Raw genomic sequence first — 12748 nt, forward strand, 5'->3', positions numbered from 1 at the left:
TGAGGCCATTTCCCCTGCTAGAGCGGGGGTTAGCTTTGCGGGCCCCATGACAATCATGGCAATGGCACAAAAACAACAACAACAACAACAACACAACAACAGGCATTTTGAGGCCATTTCCCCTGCTAGAGCGGGGCTTAGCCTTGCGAACCCCATGACAATCATGGCAATGGCACAAAAACAACAACAACAACAACAACACAACAACAGGCATTTTGAGGCCATTTCCCCTGCTAGAGCGGGGGTTAGCTTTGCGGGCCCCATGACAATCATGGCAATGGCACAAAAACAACAACAACAACAACAACACAACAACAGGCATTTTGAGGCCATTTCCCCTGCTAGAGCGGGGGTTAGCCTTGCGGGCCCCATGACAATCATGGCAACGGCACAACAACAACACAACAACAGGCATTTTGAGGCCATTTCCCCTGCTAGAGCGGGGGTTAGCCTTGCGGGCCCCATGACAATCATGGCAACGGCACAACAACAACACAACAACAGGCATTTTGAGGCCATTTCCCCTGCTAGAGCGGGGGTTAGCCTTGCGGGCCCCATGACAATCATGGCAACGGCACAACAACAACACAACAACAGGCATTTTGAGGCCATTTCCCCTGCTAGAGCGGGGGTTAGCCTTGCGGGCCCCATGACGATCATGACAATGGTACAAAAAGAGAATATGAAAAACTAATTTTCGAAACAAATTTGTATAATCGTCTCTTGAATTGCACAGAGTTTAACTCATGTTGAAACGCAGCACCTTATCGAGCATCCCACCGTGTCCGACTTTCATATGCCTGGAACAACATCATCGGTGCAACTCACCTCCATCATAGTCCGCACCCCACCCCTTCACAAACGCAGCCATTTACGTTGCTGCCATCGTTATGCTGCAGGTTGAGTGGCTTTTGTCATTTTTCATACCGAATTGCTATAATCCGAAGTATTGTCAACCTTTGTTTAATCTCCGTAATCTTTAATTCTCTTCTGCTCGGTGACCCTTCTGCCTTCCTTCCACCTGGACGCGCCCACGGAAGCTGTTACGCGACACCTGGTGTTTATGGCAAGAGGTGATGCAGCACAAGGAAGGTGTGCGCCAGAGCGAGAGTGCATCGCCGGCGTCCGTACCCTGGTGGTGAGGTCACCACACATCCACAACCCTTTCCCTTTGTTTCTGATATGCCCTGAACCACACGTGCTGTACCCCCGGTTACCTGCCGGGCTGTTTTAATTCACCCTTTCATTTCTTTATTGTGTGCTTTTTCAATCTCACCTTCACACATCATTACCACATATATGGCCATATATGTATGTATGTATGCATGTGTGTATGTGAAGGAGCTCGGGCTCCCACGTCGATCGGAAGAATGGACGCGACAAAAAGCTGGAATTCGTCCGAGTTGCTTTATTCAAACAAAACACTCAGGTACTCTCAAAAGCCCGTTTATCGGGCAGCAATATATATACACACATTATCCCGGAGCGTTTGCCCAGGAAAGGCGAGAGGGGGCGTGGCCGAGCATCCTGGCTGCGGCCTGGCAAGTTGAGGGCGAGCCTGCCCGGGCATGCCCGGGCGTCCCGACCGAGGCCTGGCAAGTTGAGCACGGGCCTGCCCGGGCGTCCTGGACGAGCCCGGCATGGTGATCGCTCCGCGTCCTTGATAGGTGCAAGGCGATTGTGAAAACCCAGCGGTAGCCGCTACACACGTCCCCCCAGAATCGACTTGCACCGGCAGGGTCAATTTGAGGGGGGTCCTGATGACCCGGCCAAAGCGACCCCTGGCGGGTCATGGGGGGGGGGGGGTCCGGTCCGGTGTGGTGGTGGGCGGTCGAGTGGGGGGCACCGTGGACGGGGGGCGGCCTCGCCGCGGCGGAAGGGCCACCCGTGGTGGTTGGTCGACGTCCACGTGCGCCGGCTTGAGGCGGTCCACCGCAATCCGGTCCGACCTGCCGCCGATGTCGATGACGAACGACTTGTCGTCCCGTCGCAGGACCCGGAAGGGCCCGTCGTACGGCGGCCGGAGTGGCCCCCGATGTGCGTCGTGACGCACAAAAACATACTCCGCTGTGCGAAGCGCTGGGGGGACGTAGGACTGGGGGTCACCGTGGTGGGATGTTGGCACGGGGGCAAACCGTCGGGCGGCCTCCTGGAGGTCCGAGCGCTGGTGAGCTGCGGACCAGGGACTGGTAGCGTCGGGCACGAATTCGTCCGGGACGCGTAGCGCCTGGCCGTAGACAAGCTCGGCGGTGGATGCCTGGAGGTCCTCCTTGGGGGCCGTGCGGAGGCCCAAAAGGACCCACGGCAGCCGGTCGGCCCAACCGCCGTCTTGAAGGCCGGCCATGAGCGCGGCCTTCATGGAGCGGTGGAATCGCTCGCACAACCCATTTGCTTGGGGGTGGTAGGCCGTAGTACGGTGGAGCTTGACCCCCAGGTTGCGGGCGACCGCGCCCCACAGCTCGGAGGTGAACTGTGGTCCGCAGTCTGACGAGATGTCCGCCGGTGCGCCGAAGCGGGCGACCCAGGTGGCGATGAAAGCCTGCGCCACGTCGGCGGTGGTGGAGGAGACGAGGGGAACGGCCTCCGGCCACCTGGTGGTCCTGTCCACCATGGTGAGCAGGTGTGTGAACCCCCGTGACGGGGGGAGGGGGCCCACCAGATCCACGTTGACGTGGTCGAAACATCGTTCGGGCACGGTGAAAGGTGCCAGCGGGGCCTGAGTGTGTCGGTGGACCTTGGCCCGTTGGCAGGCTGTGCAGGTGCTGGTCCAATCGCGGGCGTCCCGACGAAGGCCGTGCCAGACGAATCACGCCGACACCAGCTTCTGGGAAGCTTTCCGGCCCGGGTGGGAAAGGCGGTGGAGGGAGGCGAAGATGCGGCGTTGCCAGGTGACGGGCACGATGGGGCGAGGCTGGCCCTGGGAGACGTCACAGAGCAGGACAGTGTCCGCGAAGGGGATGTCGGCCAGGCGGACGCCCGTGTCTGCCGCCCGGAGGGCATGCACCGTGGTGTCGGTGGTTTGGTCCGCCGCCATAAGCGCGAAGTCCACGCCCAGGTGGACCGCGTTCGCGCTGGCCCGGGAAAGACAGTCGGACACGGCATTGTCTTTGCCGGCGACGTGCCGGATGTCCGTGGTAAACTCCGACACGGCGGAGAGGTGGCGCTGTTGGCAGGCCGACCACGGCTCCGTGACCTTGGCCATTGCGTAAACCAACGGCTTGTGGTCGACGAACGCCGTGAAAGGTCGGCCCTCCAGGAGGTGGCGGAAATGGCGGACGGCCAGGAGTAGACCGAGGAGCTCACGGTCAAACGTGCTGTATTTGAGCTCGTTCGGCCGGAGCTGCCGGCTGAAAAAAGCGAGTGGCTGCCAAACCCCGTTCACCCATTGCTCATGTACGGCGCCCACCGCGTAGTCGGAGGCATCCGTGGTGAGGGCGATGGGAGCGTTGAGCACCGGGTGAGCGAGCAGTGTTGCGTCGGCGAGGGCCCGCTTTGAGCTTTGGAAGGCCGCGTCCATTGCTGCGGACCAGGCGATGTCGTGCTTGGCCGGCTTGCCCCGGAGGGCTTCGTAGAGGGGCCGCATGAGTTGAGCAGCGTGGGGCACGAAGCGGTGATAAAAATTCACCATTCCCAGGAATTCCTGCAGGGCCTTTATGGTGCGGGGACGCGGGAACGTGGTGATGGCCTCGACCTTGGTTGGCAGCGGCACGGCCCCGTTCTTGGTGATGTGGTGGCCCAAAAAATCAACGGCCGTCATGCCGAAGTGGCATTTGGCCGGGTTGACGATGAGGCCGTGCTCGCTGAGGCGCCCGAACAGTGTTCGGAGGTGGAGGAGGTGCTCGGCCCGGGACGTGCTGGCGACGAGGATGTCGTACAGGTAAACAAAAAGGAACGGCAGGTCACGCAGCACGCCGTCCATCAAGCGCTGGAACGCCTGAGCCGCGTTCTTGAGACCAAACGGCATCCGTAAGAATTCGAATAAGCCGAACGGCGTGATGACTGCCGTTTTAGGGACGTCGGCCGCCCTGACAGGTACCTGGTGATATCCCCGTATGAGATCAATTTTCGAAAAAATGACCCGTCCCGCCAGACGGGTAGAGAAGTCTTGGATGTGCGGGATCGGATACCTGTCGGGGGTGATAGCGTCATTAAGGCGGCGGTAGTCGCCACATGGGCGCCAGCCGCCCCCTGGCTTTGGGACGATATGTAGTGGCGAAGCCCACGCACTATCGGAGCGCCGCACGATGCCGAGGTGTTCTAAAGCGTCGAACTCGGCTTTGGCCACGGCGAGCTTGGCTGGGTCGAGGCGGCGGGCTCTGGCGTAGACAGGCGGGCCCGTGGTTGGTATGTGGTGCTCGATCCCATGCCGTACTGCGACGGCTGAAAACGTCGGCCGCGTGAGGGCCGGGAACTCCGTGAGCAGGCGAGCAAACTCGTTCGCCGCCGGGAGGGCGCATGCCAGCTCGGTCGGCGCGGAGCTGCTCAATGTGCATACCAGGGAGCTGAAGGTTTCGGCGTTGATTAAACGACGCCGTTGGACGTCCACCAGCAGTCCGTGTGCGCAGAGGAAGTCGGCGCCTAGCAGAGCCATGGGCACGTTTGCGGTTACAAACGTCCAAGTAAAGCGTTGGCCGCCGAAGCAGAGGGTGACGTTGCGCGGGCCGAAGGTGCGGATGGCCGATCCGTTGGCCGCAACCAAGGAGGGGCCGCAAACCGCGGACTGCCTGTCCTGGTCAGAGGCGGGTATGACGCTCAGTTGGGCGCCGGTGTCGCACAGGAAGCGCCGTCCGGACACTTTATCCGTGATGAACAGTAAGTTGCCCGTGTGGCCGGCGCTCATGGCTGGTAATGAACGCCGGCCCGGCCGTTTCCCGGCCTGCCGAAGGTGCACGGGGGTCGGCATGTCCGGGCCTTCTGTCCGAACCTGGCATGATAGTAACACCACGCTTGGTCAGGTGGAGGTCCCGGTCGTCATGCTGGAGGTGGTCGGCTCGGTGTAGCGGCCGCCAATTGCGTCGGCAGTTTGGTCGTCGACCGTGCCGGGTGCTCGGGCGCCATGGGTGTTGCGTCGGACGGCGGTGGGTCCCAGGTCGCTGCTGCGATGCGCTGGCCTGCGGCGGAGATCTTGTCGGCTTCCCTGACAAGGGCACGGGGATCCGTGATCGTCGTGCTTGCCAGGGCGAGGCGTACCGGGCTAGGCAGCTGACGGAGGAACAGCTCCCGGAACAGGAATGCCGTAGAGTGCTCGCCGAGCAGCGAAAGCATGTAGTCCATTCGCTCGGAAGGGCGCGTGTCGCCGAGCTCGGGCAGGTCGAGCAGGCGCCGTGCGCGTTCCGCCGATGGGAGGGCGAAAGCGTCGAGGAGGAGCTTTTTAATCGTGCCGTATTTGTCAGCGGCTGGCGGGGTCTCGAGGAGGCTCAGGGCGCGGGCCGCGGTGGCTGAACCGAGCGCTGCTACCACATGGTGGAAGCGGGTGTCGTCGGCCGTGATGCCTCGCAGGGCGAACAGGGAGTCCGCCTGTGCGAACCAAACCGCCGCGTGAGCCTCCCAGAAGGTAGGCAGTTTAAGGGCGACTGCCGTGTCCATGTCGGTAGGTCACCAATGAAGGAGCTCGGGCTCCCACGTCGATCGGAAGAATGGACGCGACAAAAAGCTGGAATTCGTCCGAGTTGCTTTATTCAAACAAAACACTCAGGTACTCTCACAAGCCTGTTTATCGGGCAGCAATATATATACACACATTATCCCGGAGCGTTTGCCCAGGAAAGGCGAGAGGGGGCGTGGCCGAGCGTCCTGGCTGCGGCCTGGCAAGTTGAGGGCGAGCCTGCCCGGGCGTCCCGACCGAGGCCTGGCGAGTTGAGCGCGGGCCTGCCCGGGCGTCCTGGACGAGCCCGGCATGGTGATCGCTCCGCGTCCTTGATAGGTGCAAGGCGATTGTGAAAACCCAGCGGTAGCCGCTACATATGCATATATTATTTTTTTTACCTTTTAAACAGTTTAAACTAAAAAAAAAAACTTTTTACAGTTTAAACTCCATGCTACGTGTCAATGTGTCATGTTGATGTTTACAAACTCTTCACATCCGGATTAACTTTTTTCCTAATTACTATTTCTATCAGCTCGCACAGTAAATAAATCCGTTTTTATGGTGTTGCTGCGTAGATCTCTTATCTTGTATAAGGAGGTTCAAGATGCACTCTGTAACATGGAGATTGCCCATTGGCCCAAGGAATGGAGGGGTGTAACTGTTGGACGTTTGTTATGTAATTACATCGATCAAATCTAATCGAGATATCTCACGGTGTATGTCCCAATCAGCGACGGCCAGGATCACGTGTCAAGTGAGTTCCTCAACTTCCTTGCCTTCCTCGGCTGGTCTGTCTCATTAGCTCCAGTCTCGAGGCCGTATAAATACCACACCTTCCTGCATAGAAATACCACACCTTGCTGCATAGAAATACCACACCTTGCTGCATATAAATACCACACCTTGCTGCATATAAATACCACACCTTGCTGCATAGAAATACCACACCTTCCTGCATAGAAATACCACACCTTGCTGCATAGAAATACCACACCTTCCTGCATAGAAATACCACACCATGCTGCATAGAAATACCACACCATGCTGCATAGAAATACCACACCATGCTGCATAGAAATACCACACCATGCTCTATAGAAATACCACACAGGGGTTTCTTGCATGCACAGCTCATTTAAAATCCCCCCACAACATCTCGATGGGATTTAGACCCGGGCTTTGACTTGGCCATTCCAGAACCCACCATTTCTTTCTTTTCAGCCATTCCTTAGTGGATTTACTGGTATGTTTAGGGTCATTGTCATGTTGCAAGGTCCACCTTCGGTTGAGCTTCAACTTTCCGACAGATGGCCTCACATTATCCTCAAGCACCCTCTGGTAGAATGAAGAATTCATAGTGGATTCTATGATGGTGAGCTGCCCAGGCCCTGATGCAGCAAAGCTGCCCCAAACCATAATATTTCCACCACCATGCTTTACAGTTGGTATCCGGTTCTTGTGGTCAAATGCTGTCTTTGGTTTTTGCCAAAAATGTCTTCTGTTACTGTGGCCAAATAGCTCTACCTTTGACTCATCTGTCCAGAGCACATTGTTCCAGAAGTGCTGGTCTTTGCCTAGGTGTTCATTGGCAAACGTTAGTCTTGCCCTGATGTTCTTTCTGGACAGCAAAGGTTTCCTCCTGGCACACCTCCCATGTAGATCAAAGTTGTGCAGCCTCTTTCTAATGGTAGACTCATGCACTTTGACATCAACAGTGACAAGAGCTACCTGTAGGTCCCGTGATGACATTCTGGGGTTCTTAGAGACTTCTTTCAGCATCTTGCCGTCTGCTCTCGGGCTGAACTTGCTGGGGCGGCCTGGCCTGAACAAGTTGGCAGTTGTTTTGAATCTTCTCCACTTGTGGATGATCTTCCGGACAGTCGAATGATTGATTTCAAATTGTTTGGAGATCTTTTAAAATCCCTTCCCAGACTCGTAGGCATCTATAACCTTCTTTCTGAAGGCCGCAGAGAGCTCTTTTGATCTAGGCATGGTGACCCCGCACAATTCAACAGCAAAGACCAAACCAAACTAAATGTCTGAGGTTTAAATAAGACAGGTTCCTCCAAGATCCTCTCTGATGATGTTCTAATCATTTGCACCTGAGCTGGTGCACCTGATTCTAATTTTAGGTATTTGAAGTAGTGATAAATGTAGGGGTGTACTTACTTTTCCCACATGCGAAATTTGCATTTATGTTTATTTAAATTATACAATGGACGACAAAATGTAAATGTTTCATGATATTTGTTATATTATATCACCTTTATCTGTCAATATTGTTGAAATGAAGATCAAATAGCTGTATGTTGAAATATGTTGAAAAAGTCAAAACTAAACATGGGGTGTACTTACTTTTTCACGTGACTGTACATCGCCACGGAAGACAGGCAGGCCGAAGACATGCCCTGAGGAGCCGTGATTGGCCAGGGCGGAGCAAGAAGCAACTCGCTATTCAGTGGGAGTTGACCAACGGGAAGGCCGGGGTAATAAGGGACTCGTGATTGGCCAGGGCGGAGCAAGAAGCTACCCGCTGATTGGTGGAAGGAAAGCCAGCAGAGCGCCGATTGGCAAGGACCACCGATGACGTCAGAGGCGAGCAAGAAGCGGCGCGCTGATTGGTGGAGAAGCGCTGATGACATCAGGACCCCACGTTAAAAGAACTCGAGGACTGACATTTTCTCTCTGACCCTTCGTTATTGCCCTCTGCTCCTTGCCTTCGCTCTTGCCTTTCGCCCTTCACACTTTGATCTTGCCCTCCTCTTGCCCTCCTCTGGTTCCCTTGTTCTTCTCGCTCACGCATTTGTGCTTGGATCGGCCGTGTTCAGAGACGCCACCGGGAGATGTGCAGAGTTTTGCAGGCGGAAACGACGCGCGGCTTGCCGCTACAGCGTGACGAGGCCTTGTACGAGCGCTGCAGCACGAACTGGTGCAATGAAGCCTAGTTCCCGCCAACGCGCGCGCTACACACGCAATGCCAGCCGGACCTCCAGGGCCTTGGCGATTCCTGGCGAGACCCCCCCCCCCCTCCAAACCCCCACCCTTCCCCGAGCTGATCAGAGCTAAGTGCACGATAAACCACACTTTTATTTTCCAACGTTCTTTTATCCCTTTGTCTGTGTTTGGTTCTGTGTGCCACAGTGCTCCATTTAGGAACTTAGTCTTACCTTCGCATTTTCTTTGTCCCGGCATTCCGTTTTAATAAACCTGTTAATTTTTGTTCGTTTTTAATCCTCCTCGGTTTGAGTTACTTTTTGCAGGTTGGGACTGCTGGCGATCTCGCTAGAGGTAAGCTTCAGCCTCCTCTTCCCCTTTCTTCCCCCGCGTATATAAAATCCGCATTTGGGCAACGCCTTCGGAGTTTAAAAGCTCGCTATTGACCATTCGTGATCCCTGTGGTGTTCACCTGAGGGAATGACACGACAATATATGTAGTGAAATTATACCAAGGTGAACCCAGGGTGTGCTCGCTACAGAAGGGGCGTCTATAAGACCCGGGACAACCAGGGCGCGCGGACACTCCAGCGGAACTCACTGTGACATAGTCCTGTAGTTTGAATGGTATGTACGCCCCTAAATGCTGCGCTGACTGTCCTCTCTGTTGGACCATTGCTATATTGAATCGACCATTGCTCATGAAATACTCTGATTTTAATGCCTGTTGCATGCATGTATTCTTACAGGATGTACTACAGATCTAAATGATATTAAACCTACCCAGAGGTCAAGTCGTGTCTGAGCTTGATTTTCACGACATTTAATATCATTTAGATCGCCGGAATGGCTGACCACAAGATGATCGTGGTACCGATTCTCGGAGCCGACCCTCAAGCTGAGGGATCAGCATCGGAGTTCACTCACTGGCTCAAAACGCTGGAGAATTACTTTGCTGCTCACGAAACAGAGCCCACCGCAGCGATAAAGCTGTCCGTGTTACAGTCGAAGGTCTATCACACCGTTTTCCGGAACATTTCTCGATTTGGGACGTACGCTACGGCTCTAGCCGAGCTGAAGCGCCTCTACGTAAAGACACGGAGCGCTGTGCACGGCCGGCATCAACTCTCTCAGCGGCGACAGCAACCATCTGAATCGATCGATCGCTTCGCGCAGGAGTTGCGCTACCTGTTGGCAGACTGCGTGCAGGACGTCCGGACCCACGAGCAAGTGCAGGACGACTTGCTCCGAGATTCATTCATCTCCGGAATTAATTCTGGAGTTTTGCGGCTCCGGCTCCTGGAGGTCGCGGATCTGACATTTACAGAGGCACTACGGCTGGCACGCGTATACACAGATGCCCGAGAACAATCCACCGCATATGATCACCCACGAGTCGTGGCGGGGACCTCGCAACTCGCGCGACCGGAGAGGGCTACCGCCGAGGATACGGAGGAGGACCCGACCACTACGGCCGAGTCTCTGGGAGCTCCTGAAGCGGACTCCGCTTCCGGCCTCACTGCTGCCGCCGCTGCCCGGCCACGGCCTGACCGGTATGCAAAATGTTATTTTTGCGGGAATCGGCAGCACCCTTGCTCTGAATGCCCGGCCCGGGAGGCTACATGCCACCTGTGCTCCACCAAGGGCCATTTTGCAAAGGTCTGCAGGAAGGCCGCTCGGGGCACGCGTCCCCGCGCGACCTTGAATGGGCTCATCGCGGAGCCAACAGATCGAGCGCCGGACGGGGCGCCTCACTCGGCTTTGAAGAGCCGCTCTCCTTCTCGCGGGCCTCTGGCTACACGCCCGACCTTGGTGAGATACAGCGGGCCGCCGAAACAAATGGCGCGAACGCGACCGGCCACAGCGCGACCGACCTTGACTGGCGTTCGAACGCCTACTTCAAACAAGCGACATGCTCCTGCTTTGGAAACTCCTCTCGATGTGCGGCAAACGCAGCACGTGACTCGAGCCCCATCTGACGGCGGCTTTTACGAATTACATGCACCCACTTTGGCATATGAATCTGCAGACGGCAGAGATCTTTCTCACGTGACGCGAGCGCCATCTGGCGGCGGCTCTTACGAATTACATGCACCCACTTTGGCATATGAATCTGCAGACGGCAGAGATCTTTCTCACGTGACTCGAGCGCCATCTGGCGGCTGCTCTTACGACCTACACACACCCACTCTGGCAAATGAAACTGCTGATGAGCCAACTGACTTCAATGCTCCTGCTGAGGCCCAACCTGCCGACGCTGCCCGAAGGATTGCAGCCGGCGTGGGGTCCACCCGCGAGGCGCGATCTTCTCGCCCGGCCGGTACAATACCTGCCGGGTCTGCCGGCCTTGCGCAGGCCATCATTCCGCTCACGGTCGCGGGCGTTTTTGCGCAAGCTTTGATAGACACGGGGTCCACGGATAGTTTTATCGATCAGCGACTCGTGCATCAACATGGGTGGCCGGTTCTCGGGACAACCCGCCGGATCTTCATGGCCTCTCAGGGACTTTGGTTGAGCACAAAAGGGGCGTGGCGATTGAAACTTGTGATAAAGTGTCGATTGAAACTTGTGATAAAGGGACGCACGTTCCCGGACGTGTATCTCATGGTATTACCTGCTTTATGCGCTGACGTTCTGTTAGGACTTGATTTCCTTAAGCGGCATGGACGTTTGGAAATAGACTTCGGTGGGCCGGACACGCTCGCTGTGTGCGCCCTCGCTCAAATGGACATGGAGCCTCTCTCACTGTTCCCCAACCTGACCACTGATTGTACCCCTGTAGCCGTCAAATCGCGGCGCTACTCTCGCGCGGACGCGCAATTCATTGCAGAAGAAACGGCCCTGCTCTTAAAGGATGGTATTATAGAACACAGTAGGTCACCGTGGCGGGCCCAAGTCTTAGTGGTGCGGAGTGAGGCCCACCGCCGGCACATGGTAATCGACTATTCGCAGACGATTAATCGTTTTACACAGCTGGATGCCTACCCCTTACCGGGGATGGACGCCCTGGTACGCCAGGTGGCTCTGTATTCCGTTTATAGCACTCTCGATCTGCGTAGTGCGTATCATCAAGTCCCCATCTCTAGGGCTGATCGCGTCTTTACAGCCTTTGAATCGGGTCAGCGGTTGTACCAGTTCACGAGACTTCCCTTTGGGGTAACTAACGGAGTCGCTTGTTTTCAGAGGGCTATGGATGACCTCGTTGCGAAGGAGAATTTGACCGATGTCTTTGTCTATCTGGACAATCTTACGGTTTGTGGGTATGACCAGGAGCATCACGACGCTAATCTGAAATGCTTCCTCGAGGTCGCGCGGAAATATCGCCTAACCATGAATGCGGCTAAGTGTCGATACTCTCTACGCACGGTAGACCTTTTGGGGTACACCGTGACCCATGGCTCCGTCTCTCCGGATAAGGAGCGTCTGCGCCCTTTGCTCGATATGGCTCCGCCTAGCGATCGGGCTTCGCTGAAACGCGCTCTAGGGCTGTTCGCCCACTACTCAAAGTGGGTGCAAAATTTCTCCGCGAAGCTCCGCCCCTCGTGGCCTGCGACACTTTCCCCATGGGCCCGGCCGCCCTGGCGGCCTTCGAGGGCCTTAAAGTCGACATCGCTGGCGCCGCTGTCGCGACGATTGACGAGAGTGCCTCTTTCGTTTTGGAGAGTGATGCCTCGGATCATGCGATAGCGGCGACTCTCTCCCAAGGAGGCCGCCCTGTGGCTTTCTTCTCGCGGACTCTCACCTCCGCCGAGCGGAGGCATTCGTCTGTCGAAAAGGAAGCGTACGCGATCGTCGAATCAATTCGGCGATGACGGCCGTATCTGCTTGGGCGGAGTTTCCAAATCGTCACGGACCAACAGAGTGTTGCGTTTATGTACGACACCTTACATGCTCAGCGCATTAAGAATGAGAAAATCACCCGTTGGCGTATCGAACTCGCCGACTTCTGCTACACCATCAAATACCGCCCGGGGAAGGATAACCTGGTCGCTGACGCCTTATGGAGGCCGGCCACTTGCGTGGGGGTTGTAACTTTGGAGGGGCTGCGCACTTTGCACGGCACTATGTGTCATCCCGGGGTAACGCGCTTCGCGCATTTTGTGCGCGAGGGCAATCTGCCGTACTCGATTGAGGACATCCGCCGCATCTGCCGTGATTGCGCGATCTGTGCGGAACTCAAACCGCGTTTTTATAACCCTCCTATGGGGACACTCGTTAGGGCTACTA

At 56.3% G+C, this 12748-nt stretch overlaps 1 protein-coding gene across 6 annotated transcripts in view; it reads left to right on the forward strand.

Moving 5' to 3' along the window:
- Positions 1-12748, forward strand: part of SFI1 (SFI1 centrin binding protein) — a 281420-nt gene that overhangs the window by 61638 nt on the left and 207034 nt on the right. For all 6 annotated transcript variants that reach the window (XM_068105729.2, XM_068105731.2, XM_068105732.2 and 3 more), the window contains one exon: positions 1041-1138. In XM_068105729.2, coding sequence (XP_067961830.2) covers positions 1041-1138 — 98 coding nt within the window. The remainder of the gene's footprint in view (positions 1-1040; positions 1139-12748) is intronic.

This window comes from Myxine glutinosa, chromosome 2 (assembly GCF_964187855.1).
Source record: "Myxine glutinosa chromosome 2, kmMyxGlut1.1, whole genome shotgun sequence".
NCBI lineage: Eukaryota > Metazoa > Chordata > Myxini > Myxiniformes > Myxinidae > Myxine > Myxine glutinosa.